This window comes from Coloeus monedula (genome assembly GCF_965178545.1).
Source record: "Coloeus monedula genome assembly, chromosome: 3".
NCBI lineage: Eukaryota > Metazoa > Chordata > Aves > Passeriformes > Corvidae > Coloeus > Coloeus monedula.
Window position 1 is genome coordinate 24,846,606 of NC_138783.1, and position 25,236 is coordinate 24,871,841.

The 25,236-nt window shown below is 43.5% G+C and overlaps 1 protein-coding gene across 1 annotated transcript in view; it reads right to left on the reverse strand.

Annotated features, from left to right (window-relative positions):
• GAP43 (growth associated protein 43) overlaps positions 1–25,236 on the reverse strand; it is a gene marked incomplete at both ends in the record, with an annotated part of 52,417 nt that overhangs the window by 18,537 nt on the left and 8,644 nt on the right. The window contains one exon of the mRNA XM_082278627.1: positions 2,762–3,389. Coding sequence (XP_082134753.1) covers positions 2,762–3,389 — 628 coding nt within the window. The remainder of the gene's footprint in view (positions 1–2,761; positions 3,390–25,236) is intronic.

Below are 25,236 nucleotides of genomic sequence, written 5' to 3' on the forward strand. Positions count from 1 at the left end.
TAAGTCTATGGAAAGAGTAAGTACCAAGAGAGACAGAGAGGGTTAAAGATGTAAGAGAGAGTAATAGGATGAAGATGGCAAAAAGAAAACACAGGCTTTCTGTCAGGAAATATTTCCTGTCTGTGGGTACTTTTGTAATGTGAAGATGCTCTTCAGAGGAATATTCTTTAAGAAGGAAGCAGCCTCCTACTATTGTGGACATTGTGCTATAGAGTGTATTGCAAAGCACAGCCCGGAATCCTCAGAGAGATGGACAAGGAGACCTCTTTAATCTTTTTTGCATTTATTTCTTGGATGACTCCTGGGGCACTTAGCCAGCTGTTCAGGTTTGTGACTGGAAGGCTGATATCATACTGGAATTGGAATTCAAGAAAAATCTATATTCATTAATATTTTAAAGAGGCTATCAGCTTGACTCTGGCCACACACCTTCCATGTTTGCTTTCTGCAAACATTGGTAAGCTCGAGTGTTACTGCATGCATACTGAATAAGTATAAATGGATGCACATACTGGTCTTGAACACTTGATCACTGAAAACTCATTTTTAAATACATATATTTGACTGCAGATTTTCCAGCTGCCTCTGTTGGTTAGATATTTACATAAGTAATAGTATCATGTGCAAATGCATATTAAATCGTGCATTTTAAATGGCCACTTCAAATGATGTGGCCGTGAATGGTTGGCCACTTCAAATGATGTTAAAACCAACAAGAGCCTGGGGAAGATATCTGAAAATTATTTGGAATATTGCATAGAGATAAACCATTCTTTCATGAGTGACGACTCAAAACAGGTAAAATGAAATGAAAATTAAAATCAAATAGCTTGCTACTATGAATTCCCTACCTCTATCCATTACAGCAGATTAATCTGAATAAAAATGGAATGTCAATTCAAAGCAGAATCATTCTTGCTTTTAGGAATAAGGCACCCCAAGTCTTAAATAACAGGGAATTAGCATTCGTTATCCTGTGTACAGAGGACCCCAAAACACTGATTCATCCTGTCCTGTTCTTGCCATTGATGTTTATACCTTTGCCTAAGTATAAAACCGACACAAGTACAGCATGCAACATAGCAAATTATATCCCACTAATCACATGACATTCATGTTGCCACTCAACTCATCATATAAAGTAAGAACAATTGGCTGGAGACCTGGACAACAAAAAGCAAACATGGACAATACAACTGCAAGGCTTATTTCTAGAAACTTCTAAATAAGCAGAAGTAAAACCAGGAACCCTTTGTAGCCGAGTACAATCAGTTTAGACTCACGCTCTTTAAGGCTGCTCCCCTTGCCTAAACCTTAAATCACAAATGTCCTACATGAGTTCCTCTCCCAATATTTAATCTGTCCTTTTGGATATCTGTTCTTCCCTATCTGTCCACTTTGTTGAGCAGGAATAGAGTTGCCTGGAGGCCCAGGTTAGCTATGAAGCTTGGAAGCCTAATTAAAGAGTGGGAGTTGCAATTTGTGGAGGAGAAGTAGTGGACCAAATGAAATTATGGAGGAAGATCAGTAAGTACAACACTGGGTGCTGAGGCTCTCTAACATTTACATCAGGCTGTTTATGAACATCAAGGTGATAGGCAACATTTTTCCCCAACAAGCTAATGAATGCAGAATGCCCTGTACAACTGAGTATTTCATGAATGTGGAGGCCAGTTTTGCTTGGTACTGCCTCTTAATTGAATTTCATTTGGAGTCTACCTCCAATGTTACCTTTTTTTGTTTATATTCTATTTCTTTGATAAAACAAGAAAGGTAAAGAACAAGAGAGAAAAATATCCTCATGTCTTTGATGCATTTTCTACTCAGCTCAGTATCACAATTTAAAATCAGTTCTTCTTTATGATTTTTAAACATTATATGTTTGTCAAAAAATCTCCACTTTTGCCTCTCAAGACTCTTCACCACTTCCTAGGGGAACTGGTTAAGCAGACTTGCACTCAGTCAACAGCAAGGAATTGAAAACACCTCTTAGAGAGACTTTTGGTATTCAACCCTCTCTTCTGTCCTCACTCACTGAGCTGTCAGGACTCTTAATCTTTCCTTTCCCTACCTGATTCTCTTACTATCCACATTTGAATCAGCTTACACATCTAAAAGCTTCATGCAAGCTTGGCTGTCATGGGGTACTCCAAGCAGAGACCCTACAAGGATAGGTGTGGATGAAACTATAAGCACTGCTGATAAAAAGATGTTCCTGACTAGGATGTGGTTGTACTAAGAATCTCATCCACACACAAGCAGGTGGAAGAAAGACCCTTTTGACTCCATGACCATCCCATCAGCAAGGTCTCCTGCAGTATGAGAGAGCTTTTGTCTTGTAAGATTTTCAGCTAAATTTGGAAGCCTCCAGTGAGCTGCTCAAGTTGCTCCACTGGAGCTGTCTGTGCTAGTGTGACTGAGAAGGTTCATCACTATCTTTAGCACATGCAGATCTTGGAGAGCTCTCCCTTCAAGCCTCCCAGCTGGCAGACACTCTCCTGCCACCATGGACAAAAGGGCTGATGGCACCTCCATCTAGAGGAACAGGAACCTCAGCAGGAGCTGCAGTATTTCAAAAAGCTGATTCAAAGCAGGAAAGAGGGTGTCAAGCAAGAAATAAATCTCCCCCACCCCTAAAAACTAGCAAGGGGATTCCCTTGTTAACTCTTGATCTAATCCCCACACCAGCTCTTGCTCCCGGGGGCCCAGGGGAGGTATCCATTTCTGGAGAGGCCCATTCCCTAGCGAGGCATTCACTCACCTGTCTTCTCTTCGGTTTGGCTGCTCTCCACTGTCTCCATTTGGGGTTGCGCTGTTGCCTTGGCAGTAGCATCCTCTGCGGCAGGGGTGGTGGTGGCAGTGGTGTCAGCAGCAGGCACGTCGGCTTGTTTAGGCTCCTCTTTGTCTTGGGCTTCGTCAGCCTTCAAGGACGGCGAGTTATCAGTGGAAGCTTTAGTGGCACTTTCCCTTTCGGGGGCAGCGGCAGCAGCGGGCTTTTCCTCTGAGGAGGCAGCAGGAGTGGCAGCCTGTGGGGCTGGCTGCTCTGAGCCCGTGTCAGCGGCTCCGTCTCCTTTTTTCTCCTCTGCTGGCGCGCTGCTGTCTTTGCTGCCCTCCTCCTGCTGGGCACTGTCAGCGGCGGCTGCTTCTGTGGCAGCAGGAGCCTCGCTTTCTTTGTTCTCGGCCGCTCCGCCAGCAGGGCCTTCCTCCTTCTTGTCGGCAGCATCAGTCTCAGATGCTGGGGCATCTCCCTTCTTCTCCCCCTTGAGCTTTTTCCTTGTTATGTGTCCGCGGAAGCTGGCCTGGATTTTGGTGGCTGCCTTATGAGCTTTATCTTCTGGTTTGATGCCATCTTGCTCAATCTTTTGGTCTCCGTCCTCATTTTTTTCAACCTTTGAAGAAGAGCAAGGGAGGAGGGCAGAGGAGAAAAGAGGGAGGTAAGTTAAGATTTCCCCAGGTGTAGCAGAAGCTTTAATTTTATTGAGAATGTCCCACCTTCCCCTCCTGCTAACCAGTGACAAGTTTCAAAACAGCCTTTCCATTTGGTGTGGGTTTGGAGCCAGGTGGCCCTAATTTCATCCCAAGGCTGGACAGACATAGGTCTCCAGCCAAACCTCCAGCCAGAGGTTTGTAAAAGGAATTTAAAGCACCTCATCATCTCCGTCAGCAATGCTGAGAGCATCTTGGCTGTGTGGAAAGGCTTGCACCAGCTGGGTTGTCTCTATTCCCAAGATTTATTTTCCCATTCATTTTGAAATACACCAATTTTTTTCCCCCACTCATTTTCAAAACACTCTCCTGAGGGGGATTTTCACAGTCCTTCCAAATCCACCTCTGCCTTCAAGATGGTGTTTCTTTTTAATGACACCTTGTTTCACAGGTGTGTGACTCTAATGACACCAAGTGCTTTGTCTTTTATGGCTTTTTGGCTCGGGATTGCCAACAGAGAATAGGATTGTTGCCCGCCCCACTGCAGTTCCGTGCTGTCAGATGCACACAGATATTCACAGGATGTACTCCGCACGAACGCCCTGCCTGCCAGCGCTCCGAGCGCTTTGCCTTTGCTCTCCACTCATGGTTTCACTGAAGGATTAATAGGCAGATTAATATCACTCTTTCCAATTTCAGCAGACTACTATTATTTCTCTGACTATTGGGGGGAATTCAGTCTTATAACAAAGAACAGGCATTCCCCATGTTTTTTAGACTTAAATTGTGAATTAATGTCTTAAATGGGACCAAAATAGAGCCTGTGCCTCACGCTGGTCTGCTGCAGAGAGATAATGCTCAGCTTATAAACCTTCACTGCATCTACAGGACAGATCACACTTCACCCCAATAATTTAGCAGCCCTTGGGCAAGTAACAGCTCAGCTGCATATTGATGAAAGGACACTGTTCTATTAATAGTCCCACTGGGGACCATTCAAAAGACCTACTTGGAAGCAGAGCCACTGGTCTCTTTGCTGCCTGCACCTGGTTTCCATCACTGGCTCAGGTCACAAAACAAAGGAGACAAGCTGACTGGGAAAGATAGAAGCGTTTACTCCTGGGTAGGAAGAGAGAACCACTCCTTTGGCCATTGAAACTGTGATGTGCCATCTGGGGAAAGGCTTCTGACCAGAAGAGCAGAGAGAGGGGACATTCAGTAAAAGTGTGGCAGAAAGAAGGGAGAAGAAGCCACTGCAACATACAGATATGCCACCGGAAACATCGTGCCTGTGGAGAGGGGGAAGGAAGAGTGGCCACAGCAGCCACACTCCCTGGGAATGTGGGAGACTGGAAATGATCATTTCCACAGCACAAGAGTGGGTCGAGCACACCTGTGGAAGCGATGCTTGGCCAGGGAACCAGTCGCGTGTCCACTGCCATGCCATGGGTGGTACCCACTATGTCCCACTGGGTCCCCAGTGATCCCTCACCCTAGCACTGGTGCCCATCATTCTTTAAGTGGGTATGGTGGCCAAGGAGTGAGCAGCCCCAAACCATCAAGGAGAAGAGCCACCCCACACATCTGTGCAGGGATGTGGATGGGTCCGTATACAGCAGGAAGTGAGATGGGAGGAACACTAAGTGCCAGGATGCTTATGTAGGGAGTGAGAAAGGCTGTGAATGAATATGTAAATGGCATTAATACACAGAATTCTGCAGAAGGAATTTTTGTGCTCCAATTTTTTTGCCCAGGGACAAAATGGTTGCTGCACCAATCACAGGGGCACAGCTGAGCATTATGTCTACACTTCCCCAAGTGCATTAAATGACGCAGGATGGAAAATGGGCTTTCATGTCTGTCTCAGCTTGTCAGAGAGCAGGTGATGGTTATGTGTAAAGACAATGTAGGCACCAGCAGGCTGCCACCACTCATGTGTGTCTTGCACAGCTAACTCAACACTGTTTTTCAGCATCTGGGGGAAGCTTTTCAGCCTACTTCAGCACAAGGAGGTGGAAACAAATTGGAAGTATGTTTAACTTGCCTGGGTAGTGCAGAGCTCCACATAGGCTCATCCATCCTGTTCCTTAGACAAGTTTTGCAGCTTGCAGTAAGTACTGTGTTGCTGTGGCAACCTAACTGCTAATACCTGAACTATCTGGTTTAAGGAGATCTTGGGTATGCCAGCATTACACTGTAGCCACAGCAACATGAAGATAGACTGGTAACAGCACTGTATTACACTTAGATGCTGTAGCTTTGACTCCTTCTCCCCAAGGAGAAGCAGCAAGACTGGGAGACTGGAAGGACAATTTAGACATAACTACAAGGCCCTAAGGGTCCAGTCCCCATGCCTGATTCCTGCAAAACCATTAGTGAATGTGACAAAATTGTTAATCCCTGGACAAAGATGAAAAACACTGACTGAAGGGAGACCTTTCTTGCCACTGGCCTTGTTGCTCTTTCATCCCACATACCTCCTACACCAACCAAGATGGCTATTACAGGTCATGGACTGCTGCACGCCCGGCTCTCCGACTCCAGAGGAGCTGTCCTGTTACCTGAGCTATGCAGCCTTGTAAAGGTTTATCTCCTTCCCTCTGCTAGCCAGAGTCCAGGGCACAGGGAGCCACAGGGTCAGCTCTTGTGCTATTTTGACAGAAGCCCTCACAGAGAGCTGTGACTGCCAGTCAGCCTGGCAGGGGATGGGAGAGCACATCTCTCCAGGGAGGTCAGACCAAAACCTCTCACCTGCACCTACAGCATGGCAAAGCTAAAAGGCTCCCTTATTCCAGTGACATCATTGTCTTCTTCTCCCAGCTGGGGTGACATCCATTTGAGTCCTTGCCAGATCCCAAATTGTGCAACTGCAAAATGTATTTCCAGTAGGGTGCTTTCAGCATAATTTCAGATACAAAAGGTAAGAAACATGAGACTGGGGCAGAGGTGGAGTTCAAGATTGTGGATAAAAGAAATGTACTAATAGTTTGTCTTTGCCAACTGTGGCCCTCAGGAATCCTGTTTCTATTCAGTCCTTCCCCAGTAAAGCATCCCAGGCATTTGAAAGCACTTTTTTTTTCAGGCTACTGGCCTGCAGGTACTTCTGGGGTAGGACATGGTATCCATAAAGTATGTGGTACATGTTGTATAACAATGGGTTGGGTGAGAAACAAGTTGTTCAGGGGAAAACTTCTGTTCACACAAAAAAAAAGCCCCAAGGGCTTTTCACCTGTGGATTATGTGCACAGCAGATAAACCTTAATTAAGGAAGCACTCAAAAATAACCTGTATACAGCAGAAGCTCCTGGAAAGCAATTTGTCTTCCTTGGAAAGCTAAAAGGGTGAGTCAGCCCTGCCAGGATGCATTCAAAACCATCTCAGTGGAAAACAAGAAATCTGTCTGTCTTATCTATCTCCCAAGCGTTCATGACATCTTGGCTGTAGTATTGTGGCTAGAATAAAGTGGCTATTATTACTAGTGTTTGCATGGAATCTAGAGCTCCCAGCCAGGCATCAGGTCTGGTAGGGATTGGTTTCAGATATTAGTATTCCATCGCCCCCTCCCCTTCATTTACACATTCATGTGTAAAGCAAACTCATACTAATACCTAATACTGACATATTCACAATACTGTTAGGTTACATGCAATGTATTGCCATTTTACACAGAGCAAATGTGCTCTGTTTCATTTAGTGTTAAACAAATCATGGACGCTGTAATGACAGGACATAACTGAGGCAGGTGGATGCAGAGCTAAATGGACATATAACACAACATAGTCAAACAAGTCCATTTTTTTATTCAGACCGTCCTCACATACCCAAGGAAGCCAGTGTGTAAAGCTTTACCTTTATGAAACACACTTTTATGTCTCTATCTACACAGCCCACAGCATCTTTCTAGTCCTAGAGGGATGATCCTCTCACCATCCCCATCTGCTTGTCTGCCACACCTCCAGGTTTCTAGGACATCCCTTCCCAGGCAGACTGTTCCTGTAAGTGAGACTTTCCCTGCTATCACGTAGCTGAGAGAGCAGGAGACAAGAAATTAATGTTTAAGACACAGATGGGGCAGAGGTTAGCTCTTAGGTACTAGGAATGTAGAAATTTCCTGGAGCCATGACAAGAAGATTTCTAATCTCTGGCCACTTTTGCAACTTCCACCTTCAAACTCACAGCTTACAGAGGGGTCAAATTATGGCAAAGAATTAAGGAAGTATTAGTACAACCTCCAGACCCTTTTAAATGTCTCCTACACTGGTATTTCAGGAAAGGAGAAATGGAGAAACTAGGTGTTTTCTAGATATTCCACATGTTTTCAGCCACATATTGGCAAAGAAAGGAGAGGACTGAGTGCTTTGGTCCTTGTTTGCTGTTAGCTCACTTGTCTCTCATGGCGCATCTCATTGCCTCTCCTTGGAAAAGTAATCACATAGTTTTGTATTTTGAATGCTGCGATGGAGAGACCAAGAAAGAACTTACTGTTTCACTGAAAGGTGTTTGAATATTACACAGCTTCCTATGCCTCTCTCTCTAGCTCTCCTTTTCCTGGTGTTTCTCTGCCCTCCAATATATGGCATGTATCACCCACCTTAATGTTCATCCTAGGATCAGGCTGCTGTATGCTATAGCCATGCTATGAGCTCAGCCATCACCCTGGTACCCTGCTCCTTTCTATCCCTAGTTAGGAGCTCCTCTTAAACATGACACCAAATCCCAGAGCCCTTCAATACACGTGGCCATCTCCCAGTATTCTGAAATCTGCGTGCTGGAAGCCCAGATTTAGGATTTGCACACCTTTCACCAGACAAAGCATCAATACTGTCCAGAGCCTGGACATCCATAGAACCACTATGGATCAATAACCCACTTCACCCATTTAACCCAAGGGAAATATGATACCTGATTATTATTATTATTATTATTATTATTACTATTATTATAATATTAGGGGAAAAAAAACAACAAAAAAACCCCAACAACTGTGCTCTCCACGCAAAGAACAAAGGCCAAAAGTCATTCCTGTCTCATGACACCTGTGCTAAAGTATGCGTGGAAACTTTTCCTTCAGCTGTTTAGGTGAACTAGTGCTGAATCACCCAAACACCTGTGCTATTTGTGGGGTTAAGATGCCTCTCAGCCCATGCTCTGTTCTCGACTAGAACTCAATGTATGTTCATACTGATGTTACTCAAGATCACTTGGGCCTAGACTCACAGAAATTTAAGCATCCAGCTCCCAGTGATTTCCCAGGATTGAGTCCTCAGTGTTTTTCATGGGCCTGGCTCCACATGACCTGATTTGTCTCAGAGATGGCATTTAAGGAGCAGAATGTATTAAAAAAAAAGACCAGCTGTCTCCCCAGAAGGAATGGAGCACGGACACGTGAAAGGGAGAAAAGGCTTTCACGCCTTGTGAAGTGAGGAAGCAATTTAGCACATAGAACAGCTTTTTTTAACCCAGTTAAATGGTGTGAAGACACCTGGCTAGAGGATGGCACCTGTCAGCACAACCTGTCTTCAAGGTGAGGAAACAAACAGAGTTCCTTTATTTTCCCAGGATGACTTCGGTGATGGCGGGTAAAACACCCTTGAGAAAGAAAAGGTTAATTCATCCCTCTGAAGGCCTAAGCAGGATTGTTCCCCAGGGTGTAACTAGCAGGGTTTCAGCTCTCCAGTTTCAAATCCTCTAACAATGAAGTTGCCACCCTTTCCTCTACAAGATTCTCTCACATGTAGGAAACTTCCCCTCTATTTTCTGGTGCCTAGATTAAAATAAGAAAATAACAGGCAGATGGTTGGGTGTTATTCACTCGTGTACAGTGACTGAAAAGAGAGGTAGAAGATAATCTAAGCTAGACCTATTTAGATATTTCTAGTGAGCCTTCTTAATAAATCCATTCTCTCCCCTCCTGTTCTGTGACTTCCCTTCTGTTTGTCACCTTGTTTCTCTTAAGCTGGTGGTCAATCCTCTACCACCCTGAAGCTCCAACAGCTCCAGAAGTTAAATGGAAAAAGGCACTCAGTACTGCTTACGTTGCCTTTGCAGGCTGGGTGAAAAACAGTAGAGCCTTGCCCCTGAAGGGGATGAAAGTGGATGATGTTCAGGATGGTGTTCATGATCTCCGGAGCAGAGAAGCTCACAGGGAAAAACACTTGCCTTGGGTCTGTTCTGGTCTCTGTGGAGCATTTTGGTGATTGTGGGGCACAGGCTGCACTCACTTATCTTTCAATTTAAAGCACCCAGAGTCTCAGAGACAGGACTGGGGTGGAACTTGCTAAGGTGGCGCTTCTATAGTTCATGCCAAGGGTGTGTGTATACCCTGGGGTGTGGCCTAAGTGCATGAGGGCACTCCACGGCACAAGGTCTGTGGGGACTGTGTCGAAGGTCTTGAGTGTTTGGCACAATCAGCATCTATGTTCTTGCTTGAGGTTGGATGCTGGTGCATACTGTACTGTCAGTTGTGTCTAGTCTCCTTTCTGGAGGGAAATACTTGTGTCACTCCAGAAGGAACCATCAGATCAAGGGATCAAAGCCTAGAAAGGAAGCAGGAAGGTATCCAAGCTGACCATGTAAATGTATTCCCAAAACAGCCCACACTGAAGAAATTCAGCAAAAGAATCAGGTGAAAAATTTCCCTTGAACTATGCTTTGATTAGAAAAGTCCATTCAAAGAACAGCCAATTTTTTATGCAGATGTGCTTAGATAGAAATGCAAGCTTGCATGCCACTGGACTAAAGAGAAATTTTATCTTTTTAAGCTCCAACTGTGTGGTTTGCTTGGTTGTGTTTGGGGCAGATTGGGCAAGGATGGTTGCTGCTCTGTGGATTATTTTGAAGGAGCACCTTCAGACTCTGAATCCATGGTCTGCTGACCATGAGCAGGTAATGAAACACAGAATTATCAATGTCTCTCCGTTCCTACCTTTTGTCTCTCACTTTCTTTTTTTTCTCCTTGCTTGCTTAGTTTTGGACTCCACAAAATTTTTCAGGGAATTGTTATTAGCCTCTAGTGGCTCAGAGTGCCTGCCCCCATGAAAGCTGGACACATTTGCTTCTGATCTAGTTGCACCCAGGGCACAGAGGCTAATTTACTGCTCAGGCTTGCTCCCCTGAGATCTTGGGCAGACAGCTGCTGAGATTCCCCAGAGTCCAGGCTTATGCAGGGTTTCCAGAATGACTTCCACAGGAAGCAGCAGCTTATGTCCTGCTTCCTCCATAGGAACACAAGGCATCCCATCCTTCAGGCCTGTTGATCTGCAAACATACTGATGGTGCACTGTCTATGTCACTGAGGAAGACATTAAATAGCACTGGTCCCCATATGGACCCCTAAAGGTCACCACTTGTCATCAGTGTCTACAGGGACTCCAAGTTGTTGACCGCTACCCTCTGGAGGCAACTGTCCAACCAATTCCTCACCCACCAAAGAGTCCTCCCATCAAATCTCTCTCCCCAGTTTAGAGAGAAGGATGTCATTGGGAACCATGTTGAAGGCCTTGCAGAAGTCCAGATGGTGACATCTGGAGCCCTTCCCCTATTCATTGGTGTAGTCACTCCCTCAGAGAAAACCTCTAGGTTAGTCAGGCAGGACTGGCCCTTTGTGCCACCACCACTGCTTTATACCTAGCACCTTCACAAAGAAGAAAAGGTGTTTCTCCTCCTGAACTGCAGCTATGGCTGGGGTGAAACCCTGTGGCTGCCACCTGTGCCTTCAGTCACACACAGCAATTAAACTTCAGGAGGGACAAAGGTGTATATCCCAGCTGAAATTATAGGGTGAGCTGAAGAAGGCAGCAACCAGGATTCTTGACTGGGATCTTTCAAGGCCAGTAAAGTAAGTATTGCCCTTCTTACTGTTCTGTTAACCTCCTGGTCAGACCTTTGCCTTTTGTTTTTCAAGTCTTGAACAAGAGCCTAGACTCAAGCATCACATTTAGCCAACAGCTTCCCCATTCCCTGAGGAGCACCATACAATCTTTCAAGTCATCAGAGCTGCTCTTAGCAAAACCCAAAAAATCAGAGTTGCAGATCTATGCAATTTAATAAACTGCCTTTAAAACAGCTCTGCCTAAGACATCCTCTCTCACAGCCTCTTCAGCTTTTGTTCCAAATAGACCAATCCCACAACCCCACTGCAGAGCTGAACTCAGTGTCCACCATGATAATGTATCCCCATTACCACAGCAATCCATTGCAAAGGCTTCTACCTACTGGTATAGACTCTATCTTCTCACTGGGGCAGCTGGCTTTTTCTCAGCTTCTGGTTCTGATGGATTCAACAGGTGTCACTGGCATGGCCTCTCCTTACCAGTCAGGATTAGCCCTACTGGCTCTGCTTCTTCCTTCATGGGATTTCCTGACCCTGTTAACACCAGCCTCAACTTCACTAGGACAGGGTGTCAGCCTAGCTGCTGGAAGGCAGAAAATGAGGGTGTTGAGTGATGGATCTGACCTTCATGGATGCTCAGTTTATTAATTTGTGTTGCGGATCTTCATGCCCATTGGGGCTTGACTGACCCAGAGATTGCATCCTCTGGCTTGCCCTGGCCATTGTCTCCACCCACCTTTACTTCAGTTGTACCACTGGTGTTGACATTTGCCCCACAGATCTTCTACAAGGTGTCTGATAGGACTGTCATGACAGCCTGTGTATGAATTCAACACAAGCAGTGGGTAAGACATGGACCCCTCTTGTCTGAATTCTTCACAGCAACTCCATGCCTTGGATGTCAGGGACCTTATAGAAAACCTTATGGGAAATTATTCTTGGTCTACATTTACTTTTCATTTCTCATACGTGTTTACAGTACAAGCAGAGAAAGAAGGAGAGAGATCCATATCTCCTCCCTGCTTAGGCACCAGTACAGGTGAGAACAGGAAGAGTTACTCTTGAGATACCAAATACAGGAGACAGGTCACTAGTCCCACTAAGAGCTCTTGTATACTGCTGACTTACAGAAAAGAGTGAGAAGACCCAGACCATTTTTTTCTATTCCTTCTATCCCAAAGTTTGTACAACTTATTAACAAATGGTTGTACGAAAATCTTATTTGAAGTCCAGTGCCAAAAGTAATGTCAGATGATGAAAGTGGAGTTTCATTTCATTGATTCCAATGACATTTTATTAGGGATAATTTTTACAAGACCTCTGTGGTCTGCTGCTCCACTGGAAACATTGTTAAGTTCCAGAAGGACTCTGAACATAATTAAATTAGTATTTGTAGTGCTGCAAGAACCTCAAATGCACGGTGTGTAACTCAGTAAAGTATTGTGCAATATTTAATATTGAAGTTATCTTACCTACTTCCTCCTGTCAGTGCAGGATGAGAACATCCTGAAAGGGGACTTAAGTGTCTGCCAGAACCTGAAAAAGTCTCCAGAGGTGACGTGTATGACACAGCTTCTTTCACCCAACAATCTGGGCTTGGCTGCCCAGTTTGTGTAACTCCAGTGCTTCCCAAGGTCTGTAAAACTGATGAATCAGGCCTGTGATTGCAACTGTCACTCCTGAGTGGCACCCCTCTCCTCTCCTCAGGTAAGATTGTCACCAGAGTACAGGCATGGTTTTGACTGGGAAGATCCTGAACATGAGACTCAGTAGCCCCAGGGCTTAGTCACTTTTTCTAGACCCTGGCACTGAGCTATGGGAAATGCACATGTGGCTTTGAGCCATTTTGTTTCCTACTTTGCTCCTTTACTGTATTCAACCCTATTGAAAAGGGGGAAGGGGGAGGCAAGCCTGCAGTGCCTGCTGCAAAAAACCCTTTGTGGACCCTGCTACTTTAGTGCTATAAAGACCCCCAGCCAAAGGGAACATGCTGAATAGATGTGCGAGGGAAAAAGCCACAAGTCTTGGATCCACCACTTACAAGGGCTAGTATATCACAGCCACATTCAAACAGTCATCCAGATCTTCTCCTGATCTTCCTGCTGCAGGACAACTGTTATTTATTTCAATTCTTTCACCCCCCGGGCTTCCCATTTTAAAGTTGTTATTAAAAAAGGGCTTCAATAGGTATTTAATATGTTGGTCATCAGGTCTTCTAGGTTTTTTCCATTCTTCAATCAAGAAGTGTGTCAGTAGCCTCAAAGCACTGCATATTGTAATGTCTCTTCCCCAGGCACACAGTTTGGATGACTCTGCATCTGGTACATCTGTAGCAGAACTGTACTCTACATCCAGACACCCCTGAAGCCCAGCCTGTGGGGGACTTTACTTAGTGACCCCCTGGCAGAGAAGCTGAGGGAAAAGGGACCCTGGTAAGGACTCCTAGGATGGCTGGGAAGGCAGAGTGCACAGAGCTACTTCCACTTCTTTCTACTCTGCTGCAGGTTTGATATGGAAATACGGTTTTCTTCCTGAGAAGGATGTATGGGTTTCTGGAATAGGAACCTTCTTCCCTCAGGAACCCATGCAAAACCAGACAGAAAGCACTGATAAGTTTGCACAGATGATCTAATACCAGAAAATGGGCAGTGTTTCCTCTTCTCTTAGTAAGGGCCAGTTCACACTGAGCAGCTTTGTCACACACTAAAGAGGAAATAACTGAAAATCTCCAGGGTCCTCTAGACCTTCCCTATACAGTGCAGCAGGGCTGATTCTGTTCATCTACCCTGCAGGAGTGGTTTTGACCAGTATTTGGATATTTGCTCCAAAAATGGCTTTCTGGGTTCCTGTGGCAGTTTATTCCTTTGGTGAGCTAAAGAATTGCTCCCAGAGTTTCAGCCAGCCCGGCTGTATATTGTCTATGCTTTAGTTTGTTTCTGCTTTCTTAGTAACACCCCTCCACATATCAATAGCTCTCACTTGTCATACCATCCTTCTTTGTCAGATCACTCCTCCTAGCCCTCTTAAGCCCTAACCAGATATCTTACTTGATTACTAAATTACGTTTGTTCTACGGAGAAATTACTAAAATGTCTCCCCAGCTTTAATGAATAATGAAACACTATACTTACAAAAATAGTAATTAGCAATATAGCTCAAAATAAATCAATGTGTGGATCAGACTCCCAAAGGCAGGAGGAAAAGCTACAGCCATTAAAATAGGTGGAGCTGAAAATAGCTAAGGATTTGGGGAAAAAGAAAGGAAAAAAATAGCTTAAAGGAACTTCTGAATGGCCATGTCCTATAGATAGTTAGCAATCCACACAGGTTGGTAAACACTGTCCTGAGTCTGACTGCTCCATTTCCTGTCAGCTCCCCTCTAATGCTATTCAGCACATTTACGAGTTTTCTCAGAATGTCAAGCAGCTGGAGCAGCCAGGAAAAGTAAGAGGGAGTGGAAGAATGTCAAACCCTCTTTGGTGGTTTCCAAGAGTTTCCATCATGACTCCTATCGTCCTTCCTTCCAGATGAAGGAAGAGGTGCCCACTGTAAGAAAAACCGAAACGCATAAGGATTTATAATGCTGACAACCATTATTATTTCTACATCCTATGGATGGATCTCCCTTGTGGTGTGGGAAAGGAAGCAATGAAACAAGCAATGGCAGACAAGACAATGAGAGTGTGTTGAAAGGGCATAGGGAGCACACTGGTTTACAGAGAAAAACAATTCAGATACTACAGCAGCCAGCTTGTTTTCTCCTAGCACCACCTAAAATATAGTGCTATTTCTTGGTAGAAAGACATAATTCTGTTTCTTCAGGAAATCACAGGACAAGGTTGGTTTTTGCCAGATCAATTTACTGACCTGTTAAGAATAAAAATACCAAGACCTTCATAAGGCACATCTTTGGAGTCAAGCAAATCGTAGGTCTGCTCAAACAACCCAGATTATGGTAGGCAAATGTCTACATTATGTGGCCAGGCCATGTCATTTATTGTACTATACTGTTCAGATTAACTGATCCCTCAGTCAGGAAAATAGGCACAAATCATGCAAATTACATTACAGTGAATGATTATCTATCTAAAATTTTAGCCCAGGAGTGTGGTGGGTTTTGGTTTTGGTTTTTTTTTTCTGGGGGGGGGGGGGGGAACTCTTTTTTCCCTTCCTTCCCAGTCAGAGAGGGGAAATCATGTTGTACAACTATCACAAACTGCATGTCACAAACACACACATATGGATAAACATAGTGGAGTAAGTGAGCAAATTGCAACAAATACACTGCCTGTCAGTTTGCATAATGAATTCACTAAATCCTTCTGAAAATAAATCAGAAATGAACCCTAGATAGAGAATACTTTCAAACAGATTAAATTCAATGAGACTCATTTGATCCTTCCCAGAAAGAATGCATTATGAATGTACAATCACTTTCTGTACTCTCTCAAACCAGACACCAAGGTTTTGGAATCTGCCTGATTCTTAGAATATCTGACGACACTCGTGTAGAATTGCACCTATTGGGGCTTTCATGTGACTAAGACTTTGATTTCAGTGCAAAGCAGAGAAAAAACTTTCTACATGTAATTTCCTTTGGTTGCAGAAGCAATTATTTTGAAGCCTGAAGAAAATATAACACGTTCCCCCAAGACGCCTGCTTTACAGATTGTACTCTCACAGAACTTTACCATGAATTATTAACATTTTAGTATACATTTCTATGCTTTAGCTCTAGTGGTTCCCTATAAACTTGGCTGAAAGAAGAATTAAAGGGCCAGGTTTTAAGGAAGGAATGCTGGGATCTTAACAAATACCTCATTGCCTTAATCCTATTGAAACCAGTGCAAATTAGACACCAAGGCTCTCTGAAAATCCTACTAGGCTCCTGCCTATATAAATCTTATTTGTTAGGACACTGCTGTAAATCACCTAATACCACCCTTCCACTGTTTGGAAAAAGGCTTGTAAATATCTGCTGCGAGATTGCAAAGTAAAACAAAGTAGCTTAAAGAAGACTTAAAACGTTAGTAGGAAATCTGGATATTTGGAGCTTAGGAAACTCTGGGGTATAAAGGGATTACACTAAAATCTTGGTCCTAGTTTTTGCAGTTGGAAGTCGGAAAGTTAAAATGCAGGAGGGAAAAGTTTGGCAAAGGAGAACAGAGGATCCCAGGGGCAGCTGAGAGATGGCTGTCCTACACCCCTGCCCCACCTTTGCTGCTGATTCCTCAGTTATCTTGGCCCATGCTTATCATGGGGTCATTCCTATTGACAAGTTCTGCATCTCTGAGTAGCTGACTTCAAACACCTTGAGTCTGATTTGGAGCAGTGCCGAGCACTCAGAGCTGCAGCTGACAGTAATGGGAGATGCTTTCAGAGATGTGCAATTGAAAACAAAAACTATGAATAAAGGTCAGGCCCTGTTTCTGAAATTCAGGACATAAAACTAGGGCATCCTGCTGACCAAACTCTTTGTGCCTCAGCTGTCCACCTGAAAAAATGGAGAAAAAATACTCAGTTATCTCACATGGGTGTTGAAAGATTTACTAAATGATGTTAGGGATGTGCTCAGAATCACAAGACAGCTCAGGAGAAAATTAGTATTTCTGATTTCAGAACAAGGTTTGAATATTATGTGGGATCACACACTGACTTATTATGAGAATTCAAAATATTGAATAACTGCTCATTAAGTGAGCACTCTCCATTCTGTGACCCGAATGCAGTCAGAATCCCTGAAAAGAAAAATGTGTTCCTGTTATTAGAAGTGTACTGAAATGCATTCACAAGAGGAGACCATACTGAGGTTGCACAGGCAACTACATTCCCAGTGTTGGTTTATTTTTTTTATACTTGCTTTAGCATCTTTAATAACTTTCTTTTAACACAGTTTCACTGTGGTCTTTATCACACATATATTAGCTCGTATTGCTAATGAAGTCTATTTCCACACCCAATAATGTGGGATAATGCAGCTCTTACCCAAATTTCACTTTTTAAAATGTAATTAACTACATCATGGGAGCTCAAACCTCTTGGCTTCATCAGTATCTTACAAAAAACCCAAAACAACTTTCAATTTCCAAGAGGTGTCAACCTCCTATCCAGTACCTTAGGCAAGGTGAGGGATTTTTCAACAAGCAGCTCCCAGGCAGAAACAAGCAATGGCTCACCAGGGTGCCAGCATCCAGTGTGGGATGGGATAAGGCTGGGTGCCCAGCTGAGTCCCAGTGCTTGTAGGAAGCTAGTGGCCTCAGAAGACCCTGGGAACTTCTTCCTACATGGAGATACTGATAAAAAAGCAGTCCTAACATCAGCAGTGTGCTGGCAGTAATACAATATATACCCATAACCCCAAGCTGCGCCAGGGGAGGTTCAGGTTTGACGTGAGGAGGAATTTTTTCACAGAAGGGGATGCCACGCATTGAAATGGGGTGTCCAGAAAGGTGGTGGAGTCACCACCCCTGGAGGTGTTCAAGAAATGACTGGATGTGGCACTCAGTGCCATGGTTTAGTTGACAAGGTACTGATTGGACAAAGGCTGGATTCGATGATCCTAAAGGTCTTTTGCAACCTAAATGATTCTGTGATTCCATTGTGGGAGTTATATGTCAATCGCTCAGTATCTACCTCTGGGTCCAAAGCCACAAGTTGTCCATCCTTGAATTAGGTGAGGCAGGATTATCAGTGGAAAATGAAGGGTTTTTCTTAGCAAAAAATAAATTAATAGAAAGTACATCTTATCTGGCAATTTAATGAATGCACAATTAGTGCATCAGGGAAAAGCCCCCTGAAGATTTAATCATTTAATATGTACAAAAAAGCTACTGAACAGAGAATTACTTTGTTCAAAGGATCAGCTATACCCTTGCCTAGTTTTTGTCAGCTCCAGAGCTACCCTGGAATATCAGAGCTGGAATAGCAGGGCTGCTGCAGGGCAGAAGGACAGGGCGTTGATAAAAGTGGAGCAAAGGAATGGCAGAAATCCTGTTTAGCACTTTCCATGCTCTGTATAACTGAGCACTATTTCACGGCCACTGGCAGTAAAATGACCTCCTGCTTACATCACAGTACTTGAAGCTTGTGTTTTCTTTAAAAAACTGTGCCTATTTCCAATTCTGATTAACTTCTCCAGGCATTTCTGTGCTGCTCAGCTTTCACAGATGGATTTCCAAACAGCAGAATTGCTTTGTATGGTACCCCTTAGAGGTACTCAGCATCCTCTGCTGTCTGCTGCACCTGACAGCAAGAAGAGCTTAGAGGCAAGTACCCAAGACAAGTTGAAAAATTCCAGGTTGGGGATATCAGCATCAATGATACCACACTGTGTGAAGCTGAGAGAAAATGAATTGTACATGAAAGATGGGACTGGATGGATTTAGCAAAGCAGAGCAACAAGAAGCACATTTTGCCCTCTGCAGGGACAGGTCAAAACCACAGAACAGAAGCAAGCAAGCCCTGCCAATGGGGTCCTTACTGCACTTTGTGAGATGGGAAGGCTGACCTTAGCTTGGTAAAGCCCCTTCATGAAGTTCCAGAGCAGGTGGAAGTTGTAATACAAGTTACAGTATTATCTGCTGTGGTCAGTTCTTCTCCTTCTAGAGGGATAAGAAGCCAGTGAAGCCCCATGGTCACAGATATTTCCACTAAAATTATCTCCTGGCCTAGTCCGGTGCGTTTTCTGCCACCCCCTCCATTCCTGTGCTGTGGCAGTGCATATTTCCACAAGGGTTGCTGCAAAGTTAGACCAAAATCCCATCTGCTTTGGGAGTAGCAGGGACCATAAAATCCCCACCATCTCACAAAAGCTAACAGAAGAGCTACATTTCCACTGCCTTCCTGGAAAACATGCATCAGGTTTGGCCCAGAGAGACAACCACATTTTCACTTGACAACAAGGTCGCTTTCTTCCCTACACTGACAGCCTCTCCACTTCCATTGTGAAGTGGCAGAGGGACAGTGTCCTTCCTCCAGACCTGCCAACAAGAACTTCTCTTTTGGCCACCAACACTGCCTGCATGAAATCTCTCTTCTGATCACTCTGTCCTGACTATCAGCTTTGCACCAGTCCTGGCAGACAGAGGTTAAACTCCAGAGGAGCAGGAGGACAGTCTCTTAAGCTACCACAGAGGAAATCTCAGCAGAAGGTCCTCAAATAAAAGACAAGGTGTCCTCATAAGGCATAGGCTTCAAACCATGACCAGGGATTAGATTTGGTGTGTTTACAGTGTAATGCCATGCTGGCACATTTCAGGACAACAGACATAGTCACTACTCTTCTTCCATGCTTACACAGCGCCCAAGAGATGCCTTCCCCCCCTCCCAACAAGATTAATGAATTTTTGTACTGGGACTTCTGTATTTCCATTTCAGTCTCTCCTAAGAAAAACTCTCCCTTGAGCATGTTAGGCTGCTTTGTGCACCTCTTGGAGAAGTAAATTTTCTTCTGGGGATAATTCATGGACATAGACGCTTAGGAGGCAACACAACAGCTCAGCAACAGCCAGCACATGTAACCACGGCAGGAAAAATTCCCCACCTGTGCCTGACCAGAAAATTGTCTCCCATCTTATACACCAGAGATTTAAGAAAGGCAATGCAAATATTCATGGTGTCCACAATAGCAACAGCATATTCAGAGTACGGAGAAGGGTTTCATCAATAAAAGTGTATGACAGTGTACCACCAAGGTTCTTGCCTCTTCTTAGGCTCCCTGTTAAGCACAGTTTGAAGGCTCTGATCTCTTTCTTAAGCCCATCCTCCTGTGGAGCTTATGATCCAGACGCTGTTGCGAGCACACCCTCCCCACCTGGAGATCCTCCAGGGCAGCAACCAAGAGCCTGAACTTCATGAGCACAGCACAAGCTCAGAATACAAGACCTAGGATAGCACAGACCTGCTTGCTTCCACTACTTCATGGTCAGTTCTTCCTTACGAGATCCTCCCACAGAGTCCCACAGGCAGATACATGTCCCGCCCCACCGACACAAATAAAAAACGACTGGCAAATAAAGCAAACAAATTATTTTCATTACTCAAACTACTTATTCCAGGTGAGGAGAAGGGAGGGGAAGAAGGGAGGAACAAACCTATCTTTCTTCTGTCCTTTCTACATTAATTCATTCACAAGGAATGTGAATGCTAGTTTAAAATCTGTTGGTTGTCTACAGAGAAAACAGACAGAATTACTGCAGCAGATTATTCCACTTTCTTCTGTGCCTCAGTTTCCTCACATACAAATGGAATAATAACAAGAGTGTTCCAGGATTGGTTTGTTAAGGATCTAAGCTGACATCCTCCAGCATCAATGAAAAGTGTAGTACTAGTTTCAGTGATAACACCTTTGGCCCATTTTTTCCCAATTATTTTGCAACCCATCATTCACAGGCACAAGTCAAAAGTAATATGACTCATGTATTACATAAAAAGCCTGCCTTACAAGCATCTTTCTGGGCACACGTTAAAAGCAGAAGAGGAAAATGTAAAATGGAGATTACCTCTGAAACCCCACTTTGACTTCCTTGCACAGATGCCTTTCAATAGTCTTTATTGTATCTTTTTTCCTTGAAAGTGTCCCCCCCACCTCAGCGACTACAAAGGACAGACGAGCTCACAGAGTGGGTAGCAATTCAGTATTTTCCTGTTATCCTAATTTCAAGCACACCAAAGTGGCTTATTTGCCACACACCACTCAAACCCATCACTGAATACTGATTTCCTCATGGTCTTTTTCTGTGGTGCTATTTTGCCAGAATATCTCATTGCTTCACGAGCCTTAGTGGATAGGTAGCCATGGAGCCACGGAGATAGGTAGGGTTGTTATCTCTATTTTGCAGACACTAAAATCAAACAAAAAGCAGCTAAGGTCAAAATGGCCAGAGCAACGATGAATTTTGGGTCCCTAATTTGTGATGCCTTGGATTAGTATTTCCCCAGCTCTGTGTGTGTTGACAGCAAACCTCCGTACAATAACAGCTCTGCACTTCTGCAAGTCAGACCCCAGGTGTCTCAAACTGAGAACCCAGAAAATGAGAACACACCAATTAGTGGCCACCCATGGAAAACCTCATTTATGTGGTCTTTTCATATCATGGAGGAACTTGTGACAAAAGGCAGGAAAAAGCCTAATTCTTCAGGGCAGTATTCAATTGCCAAAATATGAGACCATTCTGCTGTTTTTGAACAGCCCCCTGCCCAATTCAATACATAACCTTTATCACTGGCAGTAAATGAAACAGGAGACCTATAGAAATCAGCTTCGTTTATGGCAAAACTCATTCAGTCCCGAAGTATATTCCATTCTGTGCACTGAATGAGACAGGGATCCTTTGGAAAAAAAAAAGGCACTAGTGTTTGATCTTATAATTAAGAGCCACATTTTTATGTCTATTCATGAGAGAAGACAAATTAAAGATGGATAGGCAACCCTTTTAATTAATTTTCTGCATTCTAAGTGTTTGACTTTGAAAACTAAATGTATGCTTAATAAAGGTGTTTAATCTTCTTTTTAAAATGTAAACTAAAAAGGGAGAAAATAGGAAATGTCATCATTTGGAATCATAACATTCTCCTTTGTATTATAAAGGTGCAACTGTTACCTATTAAATAGTTGCAAAATTCTTTGCACTTTCAAAGCTTTATTCCTCTAATCTCAACAGACAAATAAATTAAAAAACCACAGTGCCTATTTGAAGAAGACCCCTACCAAGAAAATTCTTGTCCAAACAGGAAAAGCTCAATAAAGTTTGATGTAGATGAAAAGATTGTCTTTGACTATCGCAATTTATCTCATCTGCCAGAAGTTGGGTAATCCTGACTATAGGCAGGGTGTCTTGTTCCCCCTCTTGTGTTGTGAAAAGACTTAGGAATAAACAAAGGATATCTTCCCGAGGGTTGTATGGATTTAGCATGAGATACTGGAAGATACCACAGATCAGCTTTAGTTCTTCTGTATTCCCATGCAGCACTAGCTCTTCTCCTGCAAGAGAATACATCCAGTGAAGGTGAATATTCTATCTGTGTATGTTTTATTCTGTATTCCCAGCAACCGCTAGGACACATCATAATGGCAGCAGAGGGGATTAAGCACTGAAGGTGACTTCTAGTAGGAGTACAGCACTCTGGTTGGCAATTTCTGAGTGACTGCCATAGAAATGCTTTGAGACAATTCATGTCAGGCAGGTAGAAGAAGCCACCATTTGATAAATCCCTTGTAATAATTCTCTTGTGAAGATGATGAAAAGGGCACTTCAGTGTGGAGTTTCAGCAGATGTCTGGGTTCAGGAGATGGATGTTGGAGCTAAGTCTAGGAAGAAGGTGAGATGTCTTGCTGATGCCATAGTCTTAAGTCCACTAGAAAATATGGGTAGAACTGGGCACCTCAGTACCATAACACACCAAGTGAATGCCTTTTGAACCTGCCTGTAACAAATGCTGAAGACAGAGTGACATCTAAACAGTCTGGGTTTAGACACCTTTCTCTGGTTATTGGGGAGGTACCTTCCGGTTTGGATTCCAAACCCAGAGTCTCTGCACTGAATGAAACAACTCTAGTTCCTCTCTGACAGCGTGCAGTAGATAGGTATTTGTTCACTATCTCAGTGGACACACTAGCTTCCCTAAATTTTTGAAGATGTTGATTCAACTCTCTACTGTACCTGAAAAGATCTCAAGCCTTACCTCCCTCCTACAAATGACTTTTTAGAGCAAGCTGCTCCCAGCTTTTCTTCCTTAAGCTCCTTGGCTTTTCTCATGGAAGAATTAAATAAGCATCAGGCCAGAGACAGAGAGCATACAGAAGTAAATATCACTTTATATCCTACTGCTTAAGCACACATCTGCAAGAGGACAGGCTGGGTCCAGTTTCTGATTTGGTGAATATTTTATAATAATCATATGAAATAGTGTTGGAAGAGCACAAGAGACCATTTAGTCCATCCTCTGGTCCAGAGGTACTTCTTACAGCCCTTCAGTGACTGGAGCTTCCACAGTTTACTCAATATATCCTAGTGCATCACAATCTTTTTGGACATCCCATTAAAGACCATTACTCCTAGTTTTATACATCAGGGGCAGCAAGAACAGATTACTCCTATTTTCTTGTACTTGCTAGACTAGCATCTGGACCTCTTATGGCCTTATTCCTCTTAGATCAAACAACCCTAATTATTTCAGTCTTTTCTCCTTTGACCTCAAGCAATTCTCACTATCCCAGTCTGCACATCCTCTCGCTGGACCATGCCTCCTTAGACTGCAGTATGAGACTAAGGCAGGACATTTCAGCTGAGTCCTAAATGTGCACATCAGAGCTGAAGGCTTCTGAGATGTGTCTGCAGCCTGTGCTCCCACTTGCACAGCCTGGTAGGATGCTGTTTCCCTTCCTGGCAACAGGACGTTCTAGACTAAGACTGAACTTGTGGTCCTCTAGAGACGCTGTCTTCCCTCCTGAAGGACAGCCTGTGGTCTCCCATGCACAACTGGCTACAAATTATTAATCATTCCCAGAGAGAGCACTTCACATTCACTCTGATGCTGTTCAAACCAGGTCGCTGCTTTGACAAGCTTTTCTTGAATTATAGCTATTTCCCCCAGCCTATACCTGGTCTATGCCATCTGTAGATTTTATAAAACACTTCCTCTAGACAGCTATCCAGGTTAAAATTGTAATATAAAGTACAATGTATTTAATGAAAATATGAAGCACTAGCAGGCCACAGCAGAAGCTTGCGGCAACCTGCTCAATAGTCTTCCGTTGCAACAGGAAATCAGTGAGAATTGCTCATTGAGTAAAATTATCTACACCAGTTCTGCATCCCTGCTGTAATGCTTTCCTTTGGAACATGTTTCTTTCCTTCATTTATGATAAAAGACTGTGAGATAATGTCAAAATCCTTACAAATGACAAGGTATGACAACTACTTCCTCTGTATCCACAAGGCTTGTTACAGAAGAAAGCTAAATTAGTTTGACGTGATCTGTTCTTGACAGATCTGTGCTGGCTCCTAATAATCTCCTTTATTTGATTATTTCCACCTTTTTTTTTTTTTCCCAGGAATGAAGTTAAACCAGGTAGTCTGCAATTTCTTATCTTCTGCTTGTTTTCAGCCTTCTGACACCTCATCCAGCCCTCATGAGTCTTCAAAGCATTCAAAGCTTATGGTTCAGAGATTATTTCCTTCACCTTTGTAAATAAGCCAGGATGACTTGAAAGAACGATCTTACATCAGTACATCCTGACTTGTCCTGCCCTTTTCCTAGATCCTGATCTTCCTCCTTTGTGGCTCCTGTTAACTGTTTTAACCATCAGCTTGCAGCTGATCGTGTTACTGAAGATATGCAAAATGGGCATAAAATACTTTGGCCTTATTGACAATGCTTGACATAAAGCTTCAACCACAGCTCTTCCCTCCTCTCCATGAGCATCATAAACAGAGAGGGTCAGGATGATATTATTTCACTCTCCTGCTTGGCTCAATTAATATTTTATTTGTCTGTGTATTGAGCTGATTAAGGGTTATAAAACTAAGGATCATCTAGGCATGCCAGTATGCAGCCTTTTAATGTTACAGGGACTTTACAGTTTTAAGTGTAATTATCTGAGGGCTTTAGGCACCTCCACAGTTAGAAAGGAAGGAAGCTCTAAAGTTCTACAGCCTATGACAGACACCCCTAAGAACGTAGCTCAGTTTAGAACGATCCCTTATTTCTCAGTTCAGAACAATGGTAAAATACTGTGATACATTTCAGACTCCTCTTGACAATCACACCCTGATGAAAGAGTAATGAAATTCTACAAGATAAGGCATTGTCTCATAGTATCTCTTCCTGATTTGTGGAACCATACCACTGAAAGGAAGAAAACAATGAATATAAGTAAGAATTAACTGAGCTTTAAAAGAAGATTTGCTAAAAGTTCCTATAAGTCATTGGGGGTCATTTTTCACTAATTTGTCTTTTTTTTTTTTGTCTTCTACAGA